The 16,677-nt window shown below is 48.3% G+C and overlaps 1 protein-coding gene across 1 annotated transcript in view; it reads left to right on the top strand.

The window, feature by feature from the left end:
- The window catches only part of ZNF185 (zinc finger protein 185 with LIM domain), a 65,915-nt gene extending 50,007 nt beyond the window's left edge, over positions 1–15,908 (top strand). Inside the window, exons 19-25 of the mRNA XM_003800924.2 lie at positions 934–1,128; positions 4,768–4,878; positions 6,355–6,435; positions 8,542–8,613; positions 10,406–10,508; positions 15,027–15,125; positions 15,875–15,908. Of these exons, the coding sequence (XP_003800972.1) occupies positions 934–1,128; positions 4,768–4,878; positions 6,355–6,435; positions 8,542–8,613; positions 10,406–10,508; positions 15,027–15,125 (661 nt within the window). The 3' untranslated portion in view covers positions 15,875–15,908. The remainder of the gene's footprint in view (positions 1–933; positions 1,129–4,767; positions 4,879–6,354; positions 6,436–8,541; positions 8,614–10,405; positions 10,509–15,026; positions 15,126–15,874) is intronic.
- The last annotated feature ends 769 nt before the right edge of the window (positions 15,909–16,677 follow it).

Here is a 16,677-nt window from a genome sequence, read left to right as displayed (position 1 = left end):
GTTTGGCGGGTCCGGGCTGGGGATTCGAACCCGCCACCTTAGGTGTACGTGGCTGGCGCCTTAGCCGGTTGAGCTATAGGCGCCGAGCCCACCGTTGCTTTTTTAATAACAACTGTGACTATTTCACGATTAAGAACCCAAAGAGGTCCCAGCTGTAACAGACGCTTGAAGGGCGTGTCGCGCGCGCGCCCGCGCCCGCGCCCGGCTCTGCACACCCAGTGCGCTTGCGCGCGCCGCCATTTCATACAGCTGTGGGCCCCGGCAGCAGCTACTGCTTGGAAATAAGACGGTCAAAGAAAATGGCTCTTTTTGCTAGATCCGCGCCGGCGGGGCTGCTTCTGCAGTAGTTCCTGCGCCGGCCGCGAGTCGGCGTTCGAAGATCACAAATGGTCTTGCGTCACCCTGTGGCCCCGCCCTAGAAACTTTAGAGTCTCTTGGCCCTTCCCCCACTTCGCGAAGTAAACACCTCCTTGGAGAATTTGAGGAGTACACTATGCCTGCTTTCTCTCCTTCATCCAAACCAAGCCTGCCAGGGCAGCCTGGGGGTGAATCCCTTTCTCAGATTGCCTGCCCCTTGACAGGTCAGGCCAAGTGCACAGGTTTTCCTGAGCACTGTGGCTGGAGAAGATTGGATGGCTTAGGTCTTTCTAGATTGGACAAATGGTCTGGAGGCAGTAAAGGGATAGAGAAAGGGGAGATGACTATGGGAGGACGGGGACAGGAAGGCCAGTGTGTTTGTAGCCAGGAAAAGACTTTGTCTTTTAACACCTTATTGGTTTCATCAAGTGACATTAAAGAGAGGAGTACACTGTCTACTCCTTGGAGTAGGGGCTGTGCTTGTTCCTTGGGGAGATGAGCCTTTCCAAGTCCATGGGGTGACAGGCAGCAAGTCCCAAGCACTGGGTACATAGGGTGCTGCTCATTTTTTCTCAGCACTTTGGATGGTTATGAGAAGAAAATGGCCACAGAGGTTGGAGAGGCCTCTCAGGAAAGGCCTGGAGCCCCAAGCAGTGGCCAGGAAGACCCTGCTGTACCCACGCAGCAACCTGCAGATCCCAGCATCCTAGAGCTACAGGGCAGCCCCAGCGGACCCCAGCAGCTCGTCAGATTGGATGGCTATGGCAGCAGGTAAGGGCTGAGCTGTACTGGGCTCCCTCCCACTACAGTTGGTGTTTCTGTCACAGGCTACAACACAGGAAAGATTCACACACACTAGGCTTGCCTGTTACCCTCTGCTGCTGTGTGAGGATAGGAGAGAGAAGGAAGCAGACTGGAAACCAGTGCCCTGAACATAGGTCTCCAGAGGTTTCCACTTGGAGCCATAATATCAAATCTGTTAGACTAAGCCTGGCACAGAGAAGGTACACGGATAACCATGTTGCTCAGCAGCTAGTAGGAGCTTGAAAATCTGAGTTGGGAGAGGGATGTGGAGTGTTTTTTCCATTCATGGAGATGGAAAGTTTCTTAGGAAGGCGTACCATGGTGTGGATGGGACTTGCCAGCAGAAATAAAAGCTATACCATTTGGGTGATCTTTTCTCCTGCCATCACCATCAGGATGGCTGTGGATTTGGGCAATAAATAACTCACCTCCACAGAGGTAATTCTAGGATCATGCAGTGGTTAGAAGAAGTTAACAGCAGTAGCCTGAAGAAATGGGGGATGTGAGTTTTCTGAGAGAGGCCAAGGACCAAGGATGAACAGGGTGGCCGGGAACAGACAGCACCAGCCACTTGAGGTGGTTTCCTGTGAGCAGCTCAGGTCTACCAAAGTGGCAGTTTTCTGGATCCTGATCTCTGAAGAGTAATGCCCGCTCATGCCAAATCACAGTAGTTGAAGTAGCTGTGATAACTTTTTAATTTTGAAAACCTAGATGACTTGTAGAATAATTTTTCACATTTGAAAATATTTTTTACAGGTAATCTAGTAGCAGATTTTATACCATCCTGAAATATTCTGTTGTTTGTCATCAAAAAATTCATGGAAAGTTGAAGTTCTTGAATTGGAAACTGTGCTGTCTGGAAGAACTTCATAGCCAGCATACCTATGTGGACAGGACATAGAGGATAAGAAAGAATGTCATAATTTGATGATATTCTTCTCATTCCTGCCAAGCCAACTTCATTTCCATCTCTGTGATGGAACTTTCTAGCTCCCACATTACCTTCAGTACTTAGGAACCCACTGATTGGCTCCTGCCCCAGCGGGACATGTAGTATAGGATTCATGTCCAAGACAGGACTTGTATTATTTTTCAAGTTTCGTTATTTCTGGTGTTTCATGGCAATTTTCCTTTACCCTTTCCTGATTTGGGGCCCCTGCCTTGCTCTGACTTCTGGACTTCCTTTGTGTCTCCGTTACGAGTCATTCTCTTAACCAGATCTCCCTCTTGCTGCCACTGCCAATCAAGTATTCTAGCTCCATCATCATCCTCCTGCCATAATCCATTGCTTTGATTTGGTGGCCCTGTAACAGGGCTATGAAAAGGCTATTGTAGCTTCATCTTGCTGAGGAACTAAGCAAAGGTATTTGCTCAACTCTTGTGTTCCTCAGCCTGGCTCAGGTCTCCCAAACTTGATGGATAGGATGCATGCCAGCAGTTAGCTTCAGTGTCCTTCTGGCCCTTTTCTGTGTGAAGCCAGAGGCCCTTCCCTTATCACTTCCTAGAGTTGCAGTCTATGAGGTGAAGGAAGGCATCTTTGCCTGTTGGGAGGTCTCTCTCTCTCCCTCTCTCTTTTTTTTTTTTTTTTTTTTTTTTGTGGTTTTTGGCTGGGGCTGGGTTTGAACCCGCCACCTCCAGCATATGGGGTTGGTGCCCTACTCCTTTGAGCCACAGGCGCTGCCCGGGAATTCTCTTTACTCCCCAGAGATCTTTTCCCAGAGTGGCCATGTTTGGGAATAAGCAAGAACCATGGTTCTGCCACCCAGAAATGATGCATACACAGTGAACACAATGGCCAGGCCCCACCCATCCACCCTCAGAGTACACACCATCCAGCAGTGACTAAACGTGGTACCGATGCTAGAGTGCTGGCACATGCTGAGGACGTGCTTTATGCAGGGTCACTCATTTCACTCAAACCCACTCAAACCCCACTCTATGAGGGAGGTACTATTATTATCTCCACTATTCAGGTGAGAAACTGAGGCATATGAAGGTTAAGTAACTTGCCAATAATTACTGAGCCAGGACATTGCCTCACCTGGACTAGAACCCAGGCAGTCAGAACCCAGAGACTATACGGTTAATCCTTGTGGTGTGTACACTGCCCCTCCGTTTGTGATAAGCCTAGAAAAGAAAGAAACCAGGTGCTCTGATGGTGAGGAGCCGGGGCAGAGGGTATTGTAGCTAGGATGGGTGGGAAAAGCTTTTCTGTTGAGGAGGTGACAGTTCAGCTGACACTTAAAACACCTGGAGGCATCTGCCTTGCAAAGAACATGGACAAAGGAAGAGGAAGGGGACCTGAAATATGGGCCCTGTGTTTAGAGGGTAGAAGGTGAGGTGAGCAGGGGATAGGAGGTGGGTCCTGTAGAGTCTTGTGGGCCAAGGGGAGGAGGCATTTGGGGAGCACTATGGGTCTCCTGCTGCTCACATTAAAGTCCTGGGGAAGATCTCCAGGGGATTTGCTACATAGAGATAGGATCTTGTTATGTTACCCAGGCTAGCCTCAAACTTCAGGACTCAAGAACTCTTCTTGCCTCAGCCTCCTGAGTAGCTCCAGGGTTGTTTTTTTGTTGTTGTTGTTTTTTTACATTGCCCCTTCAGTTCTTGTGTCCCCTTGACTACTCAGTTGACATGGATCACCAGATGCCAGATTCTTGCTGGTTTTTCAATCAGCAGTAGATCTTATTGCCCTCTTCTCACAATCAGTCCCTTTTCCAGTCTTTGGTTCTGCCCTTCGTCCACATCTGTCTTTCCAGGTTCCTTCAGGGCCTCCTCTCCCATCCAGTCCACCTCCTCCAATCTCCATGGCATATTTACGTGTCACAGGGTGATGAAGGAAGAGGTGCAGAGTGACCAGGTACACTGAGGCAGAGTATCACACAGCCAGCAGTGGGAGAGTAGGCTCTCAGGAAGGGGTTCCGGAGGAGGAGCTTGTGTTATCTGCAGAGGCATGAGAGAGCTTGGCAGATCCACGGATGCTGCAGGCCAGTCTGTGGCTTGAGCTTTAGTATCATGTGACATAGTTTGAGACTGAGGCAGGACAGCTCAGCAAATGCTGGGCTTGGTCTGCCTCTTCCCCACTCTTAAACTAGTTCAGGTCTTGGACACTAGACACTGACAAGGATGTGACACCCCAGAGCCTGGGCCTGGTGAGTGACACGTGTTGCAGAGAGGCCAGAATCAGCCCAGGCTGCTGGAGAGTGGACATACCTGAGTTGGAAGAGACAAAAAGAGGGTCAGTGGCAGTGTTTCAATACAGTGCCCTAAAGTGAAGTGGGCTGCTGTGGCAGCTTTTGGTCTGGTACCCATGGTATGGGGTATGCACAGTGAGGGCCGTGAGGCCTGGCCAGAGAAAAGCCTTGTGAGCTGCCCAGGAAGTCAGATACCAGGCCAAGGGCTGTATGTTGCAGCTGAGGTGTGGAGGTTCCAGAAAATCAAGATCCCTGTCAGTTCCTGCCCCTGCTGGTAGCATGTGCCTTCCAGAATGCAGTGTCTCCAAGTTTTTTCTTCATCAGTTCTGAGGGGATGCTGGAAACCCTCCCAGTGTCCATTTCCTCATCTATAAAATGGGCCTACTGGCAAGATTTACTCCGTTTCTTTCAGGATGAGAAGCCCCTCAAGCTGCATGGTCACTGTTACCAGCACTGCCCCTTCTGAGCAGCCTCACATTTATAATCCAGTCCCCCCAGGTGAATTGGACTCCAGCTTGGCCATGTAAGAAAGGACACCTAGCAACCTGGGAGATGTTGTTTGGGAACAAGGTGGTTCCCTCATTTTCTCCTTGGGACTAAAGGACCCAGATTCCTTCTGTGTTTTTCTTCTCTGGCGCCTCCCCCAATTCCCAGCAGCCCTTTGGCCAAGGGTTCACATCATGCAGTCTTAGTCTCCCAGTATGAACTCCCACGTGCCAGCCCACACAGGTCTCATGGCACCTCACCTTCTCCCTATCCCAGTAAGAAGCTGAGGCAGCACCTCCTAGGGTGTTCATGGATGTCTCCACACAGCCGGCAGCTGGGCACTGCCATCTGTTGTATCTTGCTAATGTCTCCATGGGACATGTCTGAGAAGGCTAGGCCTGCGCCTATGTCTCTTGCATGCTCACCTTCTCACTGCCTCACCTGCACTTCTGGCTACCACTTCGGGTGCAAGAAAGGGCACCATTTTAGAAAGGGTGCTGAATGGGATGTGTGTTAATAGGGAATCTCAAGGCGCCTCCACTGACATCAGGTCAGTAGGCTTGATTGTGCAGCATGGAGGAGGGGATCTGTCCAGGATGAGGTGACTCTATACTTCTGGAACTCCAGGAATGAGAAGGGAGAGATTAGGTTTGAGATGGAGAGTGCACAGCAGCTCAGGTGTCTGGGGAAGCTCCGAGTGGCAAGTCCTGACAGCCTTGGTTTAAGGCTTAGATAGGGTGACCAGATTCTAACATCTGTAAGGCGGGACAACATGGCCGGGGGGCGGAGCAGGGGCGACAGCACAGGGCAGGGCCTAACAACAAGGCAAACTTTGATAAGCAGTTATCGATAATCACTTCTCAGCAATTATTATTACAGTTTAACATTATAAACTTAACAAATAATATAAAACTCATATTCTGGCGAAATAGCCATATGGCGGCCGAAAACCGTATATTCCCTTCTTGTTCTCCAGCCCGTTCGTGCATTCTTTCCAAAAATTGGGACTTTTTTAAAACGCCGCAGGACACGGGACAAATTGTTGAAAAGCGGGACTGTCCTGCCAAAATCGGGACGTCTGGTCACCCTAGGCTTAGAGGACATCCTGGTTGTGGGTAGGTGAGAAAGAGGACACTTTCATAGAGGGGTGGAAAGCCTGTGGGACTCAGGTGCAGAAGTACAAGAATCTAGCAAGAAGGTGAGGACATGGAGGGCTGAGTGAAGGACGTTGGCACATTGCCATCAGTTGTAGGGAGCATCTTTCTAGGGCTGTCAGAAGTAATAAGCTGAGCCTATGGGCTGGAATTTCAGCCTGAGTCCCCCACAGCTCCCTCTACTGCTGGCTCTGGGGCCTGGAGTCCACCAGCACCTCTGCCCAAAGCCTTCCATGAGCTTCCTCACTTCCTTCAAACCAGGCTGGGGTCCCTCCAGCTCTGCACTCCTTCCATGGGCCAGGTTGTCCCCTGGAATCTTCCAGCATAGCCCTTTGTGTTCTGCTCTGCTCCTTCTACAGTAAAGGAGTCCTCTTCGTGAAGGAGTACATCAGTTCTAGCGAAGTGTCTTCTGGGAGGCTGTCATCTTCACGCTGTGGCAGGTAAGAGCAAGCCCCACATAATTCCAGGCCCTGGCCTTCTCCTGCATACCCTGTTTTGTCCTCATCCTGAATCCCTAGTACCTTGTTCAGGGTATGGCCCAGAGTAGCTTCTGGTAACAGTTTGTTGAATGCATGAGTGATATCATTGTCCTCTGATGTGATTTCTGCTTTTTTAGGTGTCCCGCCTACCTGGGTGCCTTTGAATTCTTATGGTTAACTCCCCTTGCACCCCACTGTCAGTGCTGTCCTATTCTTTCATCCTTTGTTGCTTTCTTTTGTGAAATACCAAAATCATCCCCCTCTACAGAGCTGGCAGAGCCTTTAGGGACCATCTAGTTCAGTGGTTCTCAACCTTCCTAATGCCACGGCTCCTTTAATACAGTTCCTGTGGGTCTTGACCCATGGGTTGAGAACTGCTGATCTAGTTGATTGTATCTTACTTCAGATCACAGGGGTCTTCTCAAGAGCCCCCTTGCTTTTTCCTGTCATGCCAGGCTGCCTCACTTGAGCACGCATAGGATTGCAGCTCCTGATACACACATGACTTTCAATGGATGTGTCTTCATCTGCTTGCTTCCTAATGCGATATGGAAGGGTACCTCAGTGTCATACTAGTGCACTACCACATGGGGTTCCTTAGGGCACATTTTTATGACAAGTCATCTCACTGCTAAGATGAGGAATTTAGTAACATGGAGGAGTATCCCAGCCTTATTTTAGGATTAGGGCTTTGGGGCTTCCACACTAGCTTTTCCTGGTGCTATGGAATGATGAACATAGGTGTGACAGTCACATTCCAGCCTTGACGCCGTCCTCCACTGTTTCAGTCATTTGGGGTAAGATGCTCAACCTCTATGAGCCTTAGTTTCATCACCTGGAACCCCTTAGAGTGGTTTTTCTCAACAGCTTTATTGAGTTATAATTCACCCCTCAAAGTGCACAATCCGGTAGGTTTTGTTATATTCATGAAGTTGTGCAACTGTCACCACTGTCCAATTCCAGAACTTGTTCATCACCACAAAAAGAAACCCCAGACCTGTTACCAGTCCCCTACATCACTACCCTCAGCCCCTGGCAATGGCTCATTTATTTTTTGTCTCCATAACTTGATTCACGGAGGTTTTCAGGTTAGAAATAATATACATGAAACCTTTGGACACCCATTTGAGCTCTCATTGCCATCTAGAGTTTGCTTCTATGAAAGTCACTTGGCAAAACTGTTCATCTTCTGGCCTTCTCCCAGTCCCAGCATCCTGTTAGATTTAATTCTTAGATTCTGAAAATTAAATTTATTTTAAAGTATAATTTAACACTTAGTCAAAATATGATGTGGTATGAAAAGCCAATAGCTTTTCTTTATTGGGCAATGTGAATTGCTTTATCCTCTAGGAAGCTTACAGATGAATTTGGTGCTCAGAAGAAATCAGGACATGGGATGAAATTCTAGCTCACTTCTTTCCCAAGCATGACCTTAGGCAGGTCACTTCACCTATGAGGCCACCCCACTAATCCTAGGAGAATGGCAGCTTCGTTAAATAGGTAACCCAGGGCTCACAGCTAGTCAGTCACCCTTCCCTGGTCATGTTTTTGTTTGGTCACCAGTTTTTGTTATTAAAAATGAAGATATAAAAAGGAAAAACAAACACCCTTCTCTCTTAATGCTACTCTGGAAGCCAAGCACAGGCTTCACGTCGTAATGTTCCCTTCTTTCTTCCCATTGCCACTGTCTGATTTCTGCTGTGAATGGGCTCCCGTGACTGTCACATTGTAACACAAGTGGGGAGGTGAGCTCTGCTCTTTGTCCACTGGTCAGTGGAAGTGAGAGTCCTCTTGGTATATAGGCCACTCATTCTTGTCATTTTACACCTTGTGACACGTCTTCTTTGCCCCCCATAGAAGGGCTCTTCTCCAAGAGAACCATGCCTTCTTAGTGTCAGTCCTTATGGCACCAAGTGCTATTTGGGATGATGGATGCGAATTGGCAGTGTAGAGTCATGTCTCAGCTTGTGGCCCCAAGGTTAATTAGGAAAGTGTTCCCTGACCATAACTGTGACAGTGATCTGCTCCCATCTTCTGCCCTCCTCTTCCCCATCACACTCCCCATAGCATCAGCAGCATTGAGGACACGTTTGACGTAGAGAAGAAAGCCCCATATGACAGCACCCTGTATTCTGAGAGGTAAGTCTGCTCTGTATTTTTTTTTTCTGTCTTTCTCTCCTCTCCCCACTGGGAAGCTTGCAGTTCTTTTTTTTTTTTTTTTTTTTTTTGAGACAGAGCCTCAAGCTGTCCCCCTGGGTAGAGTGCCGTGGCATTACAGCTCACAGCAACCTCCAACTCCTGGGCTCAAGCGAGCCTCCTGCCTCCGCCTCCCAAGTAGCTGGGACCACAGGCGCCCGCCACAACGCCCGGCTATTTTTTGGTTGCCGCTGTCATTGTTGTTTTGGCGGGTTCGGGCTGGGGATTCGACCCCGCCACCTTAGGTGTACGTGGCTGGCGCCTTAGCCGGTTGAGCTATAGGCGCCAAGCCGGAAGCTTGCAGTTCTTATGGAGGAGAAACAACTCAGGAAGATGTCCACACTAAGTCTGTTTGCTTTCGTCCACTGCTTTGCAAAATCAGATCTGTTTGCAGATCTGTTACATGATGCAGGACACTGCCACGGGTTGGTGCTTCCCTTATTGGGATCTCACATTTGTGGCAAGTAAGACTTTTGAACCCGGCTAAACCAGAGGGTAGGTATAGAAGGCTGCTCCACACAGAAGAGTGGTGTCTGAAAGCCTGGGGGCTCGTATCCCCAGGAGAGGACCTGTGGATCATTATCTAATCAATCACTTCATTAACTGGAAAATCTGACCAGAAAGAAAACATAAAAAGAAAAAACAACTGGGAAATAGGTTAGTGGGTGGGAAATGAAGCAAAATGCTATTATTAAGAATCGAGAAAGGAGACACAGCTAACAAGGCAGACATTGAATGGATGAGCATGAGAGCACCTCATTCGGCAGTTTTAAAGCTTAGACTAGATGATGTCACACTCACAGGATGATCTTAATGACAAAAAATTCCTATTTTAAATTCTTGGAATGGGAAGAAAAGATCATAGAGATTGAATTCACTCAGGTCACTGTGAAGGAAGCAGGGCTGGATAGCATAGTGAATATGCTTTATGTCACACAGTGAGTCTGCAGCAGTCAGGACTAAACCGCAGGATCCTGACTGCTTTTGGATAGGGATGTTTCTGCTCTGCCATCTGGCTTCTCATGTATCAAGAGGTTGAAATTCTAGTGGATGACATTTGGAGGCCAAAGTTAGATTAGGGAGAAGGTGGGAAGAAGTGAGAGTATTAGGGACACTCTATCTAATACAAGGCCCCAAACGTAAACAGGCAGAAGGGCAGGCAAGCAGAGGGGATAAGTAAGTTCTCTCCAACATGGTTGAAGAAACAGCCAATTACCTGAATCTTGGGCCACCACAGGGGCCACCTAGGGTATATGATGTCATGTCTCCTATAGGGGAAGGCATTGGTCTTGCCACTGTGTAGAGGAACAGGCCCTAGAAGATTTGGCAGGCAGAGGGGCAAGGAGAGTCTGTGTCCTCTAAGGCCTGCACGATTTAGCCCCTGCCCCCTAACTCATACCATTGCAGCCATGCATGTGCTTCTGCCCCAAGGCCTGTGCATTTGCTGGAACAAGTATCACAGTGGGCTGCTCACACAAACTGCAGTGAGTGGGGCAAAGATGTGTGGCTGGTTTTGGAGATACTGCAAACTTTTCAGAGGCTGAAAACTGGTGTAGCCCAGGGCTGTGCTGCCAACTAGTCCCCTGCTTTCGCACACCACAGAAAAACATGGGAAGCTGGGGATCCTTTCCAGAGAACCTGGGCCTGCCTGCATCAAACCAGAGGGTCTGGTTGTGTTACACCAGGAATGTATATGCCAGCCTGACTGCTGGATTATTGTGTTTTCATTTCACAGAACAACTGGTGGGATTTGTACTTACTGTAACCGTGAGATCCGAGACTGTCCGAAGATTACCCTAGAACATCTCAGCATCTGCTGCCATGAATATTGCTTAAAGGTAAGAAAGGGGTGCTGCTGAGGACATCCTGTAGAGTATAGGAGTCTTAGGGTTCAGAGGGTGTGCTCCGTCTCTATATGCCTTTGCTCACAGTTGTGGAAGCTTTGCAGAACTGGGAGGTGAATGAGCTCATTCCAAGTCCAAGGGTGTAAATCAGGCGTCCTCAAACTATGGCCCATGGGCCACATGTAGCCTACCTAGGACATTTATCTGGCCCACTGGGTATTTTTGCTGCCGCTGCCTGTCTTGCTTAGCAGCTGACTCGTCCTTGGGCCCACAGTCTGGGCCTCCAACGGTCTGAGGGACAGTGAACTGGACCCCTGTTTAAAAAGTTTGAGGACCCCTGGTGTAAATGAATGAATATTCACTATTCCATGTGTTTTGTGCCACAGGGAACACAAACACAGTCTTCTGGGGAAAGACTGTTCCAGTTGCAGGGCCAGCAAAAGCACAGGCCTTGGGGCAGAAGCACGTGCATGGATGCAGTGGCATGGGTTAGGGGGCAGGGACTAGATTGTGTCAGCCTGGGAGGACACAGACTCTAAATTTTATTCTAAATGCTATTGGAACCTACTAGAGGGTTTGTTTAAGGGAGTGACAAGATCTGATTCATGCTTTTAAAAGGGTCCTTCTGGCTATGAGAGAGCTTGTAGGGAGCAATAGTGAAAAAAGAAGGCCAGTTAGGAGGCTGTTGCAGTATATTAAGCTAGAGAGTTGGCAGCACTGATGGCAAGATGGTGACTGGATTGGAGGTATTGTTGAAAATAGAGCTGCCAGATTCTGACGTCTGAGAGCGGTGAGAGGAGCTGCTAAGCTGTGGGGCCTGAGTCACTAGGTGAGAGAATGGTGATGTTTGCTCAGATGGGAAAGCCTGGAGGGGAGCAGGTTTGCGCACAGAGGCAGGTGACATTGAAGATGCTCCAAGGAGAGCCAAAAGGGAAAGGCGTGCAGCCGGCTGGATTTGTAGCTTTGGGTTCTGAGGAAAGACTATGGCTGAGGTGCTCTGGGCATGTTTGCTCTGAGCCGTGGGACCAAATGAGCTTACCTAGGCTGCGAGTAGGCAGAGAGGTTGGCTGAGGGCTGAGGCTTATGTGACTCTCTAGCACTTAGAGGTTGGGAAGGAGATGGGGATCTAAAAGGAAGCTGAGAAGTAATGGAGAATATGGTGCCCTGGGAGCCAAGTGACATCATTTTTAAGAAGGCTGCGACAGCCACCCTGTCAGTGATTGCTGAGCGATAAAGTAGGATGAAAGCTGAGAATTGCCCACTGGATTTTGCAACATGGTGATCACTGATGACCATAGTAAGAACATTTTTGGTGGAATGATAGGAACCAGAGCCTGATCAGAGTGGGCTCAAGAGATAACGACAGGTTGCAGAAGTGGAGAGAGAGTCTACCTGACTTGCCCAAGGGCTTGCCTTTGTAGGGAGCAGAGCAGTTGGGCAGTGGGGAGAAGATACTGTAATGTGCTCATATTCATAGGGAGAGCCAGAGGAGAGCAGACACTGATGCTGCAGGACAGAGAGGCCAGTGTGGTCACAGTGTCCGTCTGCAGGAGGAGAGGGAAAGGCTGAGCATGCACCTCACATACAGGGAAGTTCCCAGCGTGGGTGGTAGGAAAAGTTTATTTAGTGGTTCCTTCTATTTTCTCTGTCAGTGCAAAGCATGATCATCTACTGCAAGTGGAGGGATGAGTGTTGGCTATTTAAGAAGAAAGGGGTGGGGGATGGTAGACAGACCGGAGCAAAATGGAGGCTGAAATCCCACTAAGCCATGTGTCCCTGGCTATGCTCAGGAGCACTAGTGAAGCAGGGCACTTGAATTTACCAGGGCGATTTTGCCAGATGAGTTAGATAAAGTGAGAGTGAGGCATGTGTACGGAAGGGGTGAGGTGGTGGTCTGGCCCAGGCAGTGCAGTGAAGCTGTCTGATGTGGAAAGTAACTCCAGTCAGAGCCTGGTTGAAGTGGAGAGGGTACCCAAAGTGTTGGAGAGAAGGAACTACAGGTTGGAAAGGGGGAATCCCCAAGTGTTCATGCATCAGGAATTTACCCAGACAGAAGCAGTGTTGGGGGGAGGTGGAATAATCCAGATGCTAAAATTAATGACGAGGGTGGGAAGGGCCTGGAAAGCAGAAGAACTTTGCAATAAGATGAGGATAAAGGGATTATTTGAGGGCCAGTTGTATTCAGTGTACTCTAAGTAGGATTATATTTTTCAACCTGAAGATAATCATTTGTGGTGTGATTATGAACATTTTTCTCCAAGGCTCATGGAATTTTACATGAAGTCTTAGAAGATTTTGTAGACTTCCAGTTACATGCTTAGTACAGAGCACTCCTATGAAACCCAGAGCAAACTTATAGGAGCCTGACACCTAAGCCACTCTTGGATGTATTTGATGACACCTTCAGGGTGGGCAAGAGTCCCTGGAAAGTCTTTGTGAGGGATGTGGGTCTGGACTCAGGGGAGGAGTACATGGGAATATTTTCAGAGTGCCAAACATGAGCAAAGGTGGCTGCCACCTGGACTGTGCATGCAGAAATGGTCAACTTGCTTGAGGTGCTCAAGTAGGCCACAAGGAAATTGGCACAGTGGGGCCTGATATTTTTGAGAGATTCTTAGAGGTGACTGTGGTGCCCTGGTGCCACTCTTCTGATAGGCATATAATTGGACAGGGTGTTACCTTTCTGAAGTCACAGGGCTGCTCAGAACTGAGGAAATGACATCAGAGCCAGTGTTACCTGAGCTGCACTGTGCTGCCTCCCAGGAAAAGTCACCACAGTGCTCAACTTCATTTGCATAACTCATTTCATCATTCACTTTGACCATAGGTTTTTCTTCACCTTGTTAGATTGTCATACATTTTTGGTTTTTTTGAGACAGGGTCTCAGTTTGTTGCCCTCGGTAGAGTGCATGACATCACAGCTCACAGCAACCTCCAATTCTTGGGCTCAAGTGATTCTTTTGCCTCAGCCTCCCAAGTAGCTGGGATTACAGGCACTTGCCACAGTGCCCAGCTATTTTTAGAAACAGGATCTCGCTCTGGCTCAGGCTGGTCTTGAAACCATGAGCTCAGGCAATCTATCTGCCTCGGCCTCCCAGAGTGCTAGGATTACAGGCATGAGCCACCACACCTGGCCTATTGTCATAACATTTTAAAATACTTGTTTGTTTTGTTACAGTTAGGAAAGAAAGTGGACATTCAGGGCCACAACATCATGGCAATCCTTTGAGATCCCCATTCTCCATGGTGTGAAGTATTTTTGCCAGCCCATATTAGAGTTCTTTCCTGTGGATCCAGAGGTGATCTCCTAAATCAGTGGTTCTCAATCTTTCTAATGCCGCAACGCTTTAATATAGTTCCTCATGTTGTGGTGACCTCCGACCATAAAATTATTTTTGTTTTTACTTCATAACTGTAATTTTGCTACTGTTATGAATTGTAATGTAAATATCTGATATTAGGCAACTCGAGCCCCAAAGGTGTCACGACCCACAGGTTGAGAAATGCTGTCCTAAATAGATCACCAATATCAGTCAGTCAAGTTGAGGCTCAAATCCTGTTTCACAGTAACCAAAGTGACAGAAACATAATACATGAATCAGAGAGCTGATTAGTTTATGGTGAAAAGTAAAACTGCCAGGAGGTAGGAATTGAAAAGTCAAAAGAGCCAGGCAGGTTGCCATCAGCAAGGTGCTCAGTGAGAACAAACAAAATGGTGTGGAGGATCTCAGCAGCCCCTCTCTCTGCTTCTCAGCACCATCAGGGAGCTTGAAGCCAGAGCCTAGAGAGGTCTTGAGATCTAGACAGACACATAGGGACTCCTGGGATCCTGTCCTTTGAGACTACAGGCCATGCCACCCTGTCCCACAGTGCCAGGAGGGTGCCCTGCTGCCTATGGCTGACTGTTCTCCTCTCCCCAGTTGGTCTTCCTAGGAAGGCAAGTTGGAGAGCCTTGAGGTTGGAGGGGCTAGGCTGCTGAAGTAGCCTTCCCTTTAATGGGACTGTCATAGTATCTTTCTTGGGAAACTAAACATCATCATTAATGTTCTCCCAGCCCCTCCTACTACACCAATGACCACTGACATTTACTGAGCACTTATTTTATGCTTGGCTCCAGGCTAAGTGCTCTGCATGGACTAAGTCACCAAATGCTCCCAGTGACATTGGGGAGTAAATCTTGCCAGTAGGCCCATTTTATAGATGAGGAAATGGACACTGGGAGGGTTTTGGTGACTTACTCAGGCTCATGCAGCTAATGCATGATGGAGTCACAGCTCAACCCCAGGCTGAATTGTGAAACAATGTGATCATCCTGCCAGCTAGTTTTTGTGGGATTTGAGTTTGGGTTTTACTTCTGGGTTTTGCCATTTTTTTATTGACTGTTTTGACATCCAGGATGTGACACAGGCTTGTGGCGCCTGCCTGTCCACCTTGCTCGGGTGCCCCATTCCTGCCCCAGCTGTCCCTGTCACTTTGCTCGGTGCATTCACCTGTAGCTGCCTTCTCTTCCAGTGTGGGATATGCAGTAAGCCCATGGGCGAGCTCCTGGATCAGATCTTCGTTCACCGTGACACCATCCACTGTGGACAGTGCTATGAGAAACTCTTCTAGGTGAGTGCTGGAACCACAAGGGATAAGCAGCCAAAAGACTTGTTAGGGGAAAGAAATGTGCCCTACTCTTTCCCTAAGTCTTAATCTGGACACTGTGCTCTCTCTCAGCCTTTATGTTCAGAGGGACTCAAGTCATTGTGCCCTAGGATACTGGGAGATCTTAGGTGACATGGGCAAAGTCCCTGTATGGGGACACTTCCAAGTTGTACCTTCTATCACCACCTCAGCTGAGCCCTCTAGCCACCCTGGGATGCCAGCTGGGCCTCTGTTGTTAGCCCCATTTTCAATACGGAAATATAGACTCAGAAAGGGAAGGGGCCTGGGGAAACCTACTTGGTTTGTAGTAGAATTGAGACTTCTCACCCTAGGCCTTCAGATCCCCGCCCAGGGCTCTCCGCTGCAATCCCTTGGACCCACCTCCACCACTGCTTGCATAGCTTTAGATCAGGACTCAATGGCCAAGCTGTGCCACATGGTCAGCACTGCCTGAGGGCTTGCTGTGTGCTGACAGCCAGTGGAATTGGCCTCTGCATCTGAGCACAGAGCTCGATACATCCCTGGAAGGCAATCAGGACAACTAGCATCCAGGCTCCCAATAGCTACGTGCTGGTCACCTTCTCTCCAGAAGACACATTCAGCTGAACTGTGACTCCTGAATGCTGGAGCAATCACATACCCTGAGGGGCTGTGACTGATTTTTGGATTGGTTACATATTTCCAGTCTCATGGTTGCTTCTGTTTTCTTTTAGCTCCCCTCAGTCTGGTCAGAAGCTGATGCCTCCCAGCTAAGTTTGGCTGTCTCCAGTTGCCCCAAGATGCTGGCTCCTCTGCCCTCACCACCTCCCTCCCTATTTGATTTCTTCATGCGTTTGCCCTTCTCATGTTGAACTTGCTTACATCTGATATCATATCTTCATGATGCTATGATAATTACTGGTGGGTTTAGCTTCTTATCACTTAGAAAGCACTTAACATCCATGATCTCAGTTCCAGCTCAGTCAAAGAGGATTGAAGAATTCCATCTTGACTTCCCCCAAACAGATTGACTTTCTGTTGAGTTTAGGCGGGCAGAAGTGTGAGATTCAGTATATCCTGACTCTCTTGAGGCTTCTGAAGGGCTAAGTAGAAGATTATTGACGATCCCTGGTGGGTAAATTGAAGGCATTGAGTGTTGGGAATATTAGCTTGCCTAGTTGCCATATATGGTTTTTAATTTCTATAAACTTTTTAAAGTAGTTAGTTGCTTTTGATTGAGTTACATAGCAATTTTAATTCCTTCCTCTCACCCACCTTTCACTATATTTGAGTTTTTCCCTGCAGGTGTGTGGGCATGTATTGGAAGGTTTATACAATTAGGTTTAAATTCAATAGGATGTGATTTTAGGAGGCTTCTAACCAAAGGGATATATGTGTTGGAATTTTTATAACTGATTCATATTTTTGTCCTCAATTCCCTGAGCTTTATACAGAAATCCTCTCTAGTGGGTTGTAGGGTGATTTGATCCCAGCAGGATTAAGAAGGGAGAAAAGCAGCTAACACTTCTTGAGGTCT

Source organism: Otolemur garnettii, unplaced genomic scaffold, assembly GCF_000181295.1.
Source record: "Otolemur garnettii isolate 467f Iridium unplaced genomic scaffold, OtoGar3 scaffold00190, whole genome shotgun sequence".
NCBI classification, from domain to species: Eukaryota; Metazoa; Chordata; class Mammalia; order Primates; family Galagidae; genus Otolemur; species Otolemur garnettii.
This window is presented reverse-complemented; position numbering and strand designations above follow the sequence as displayed.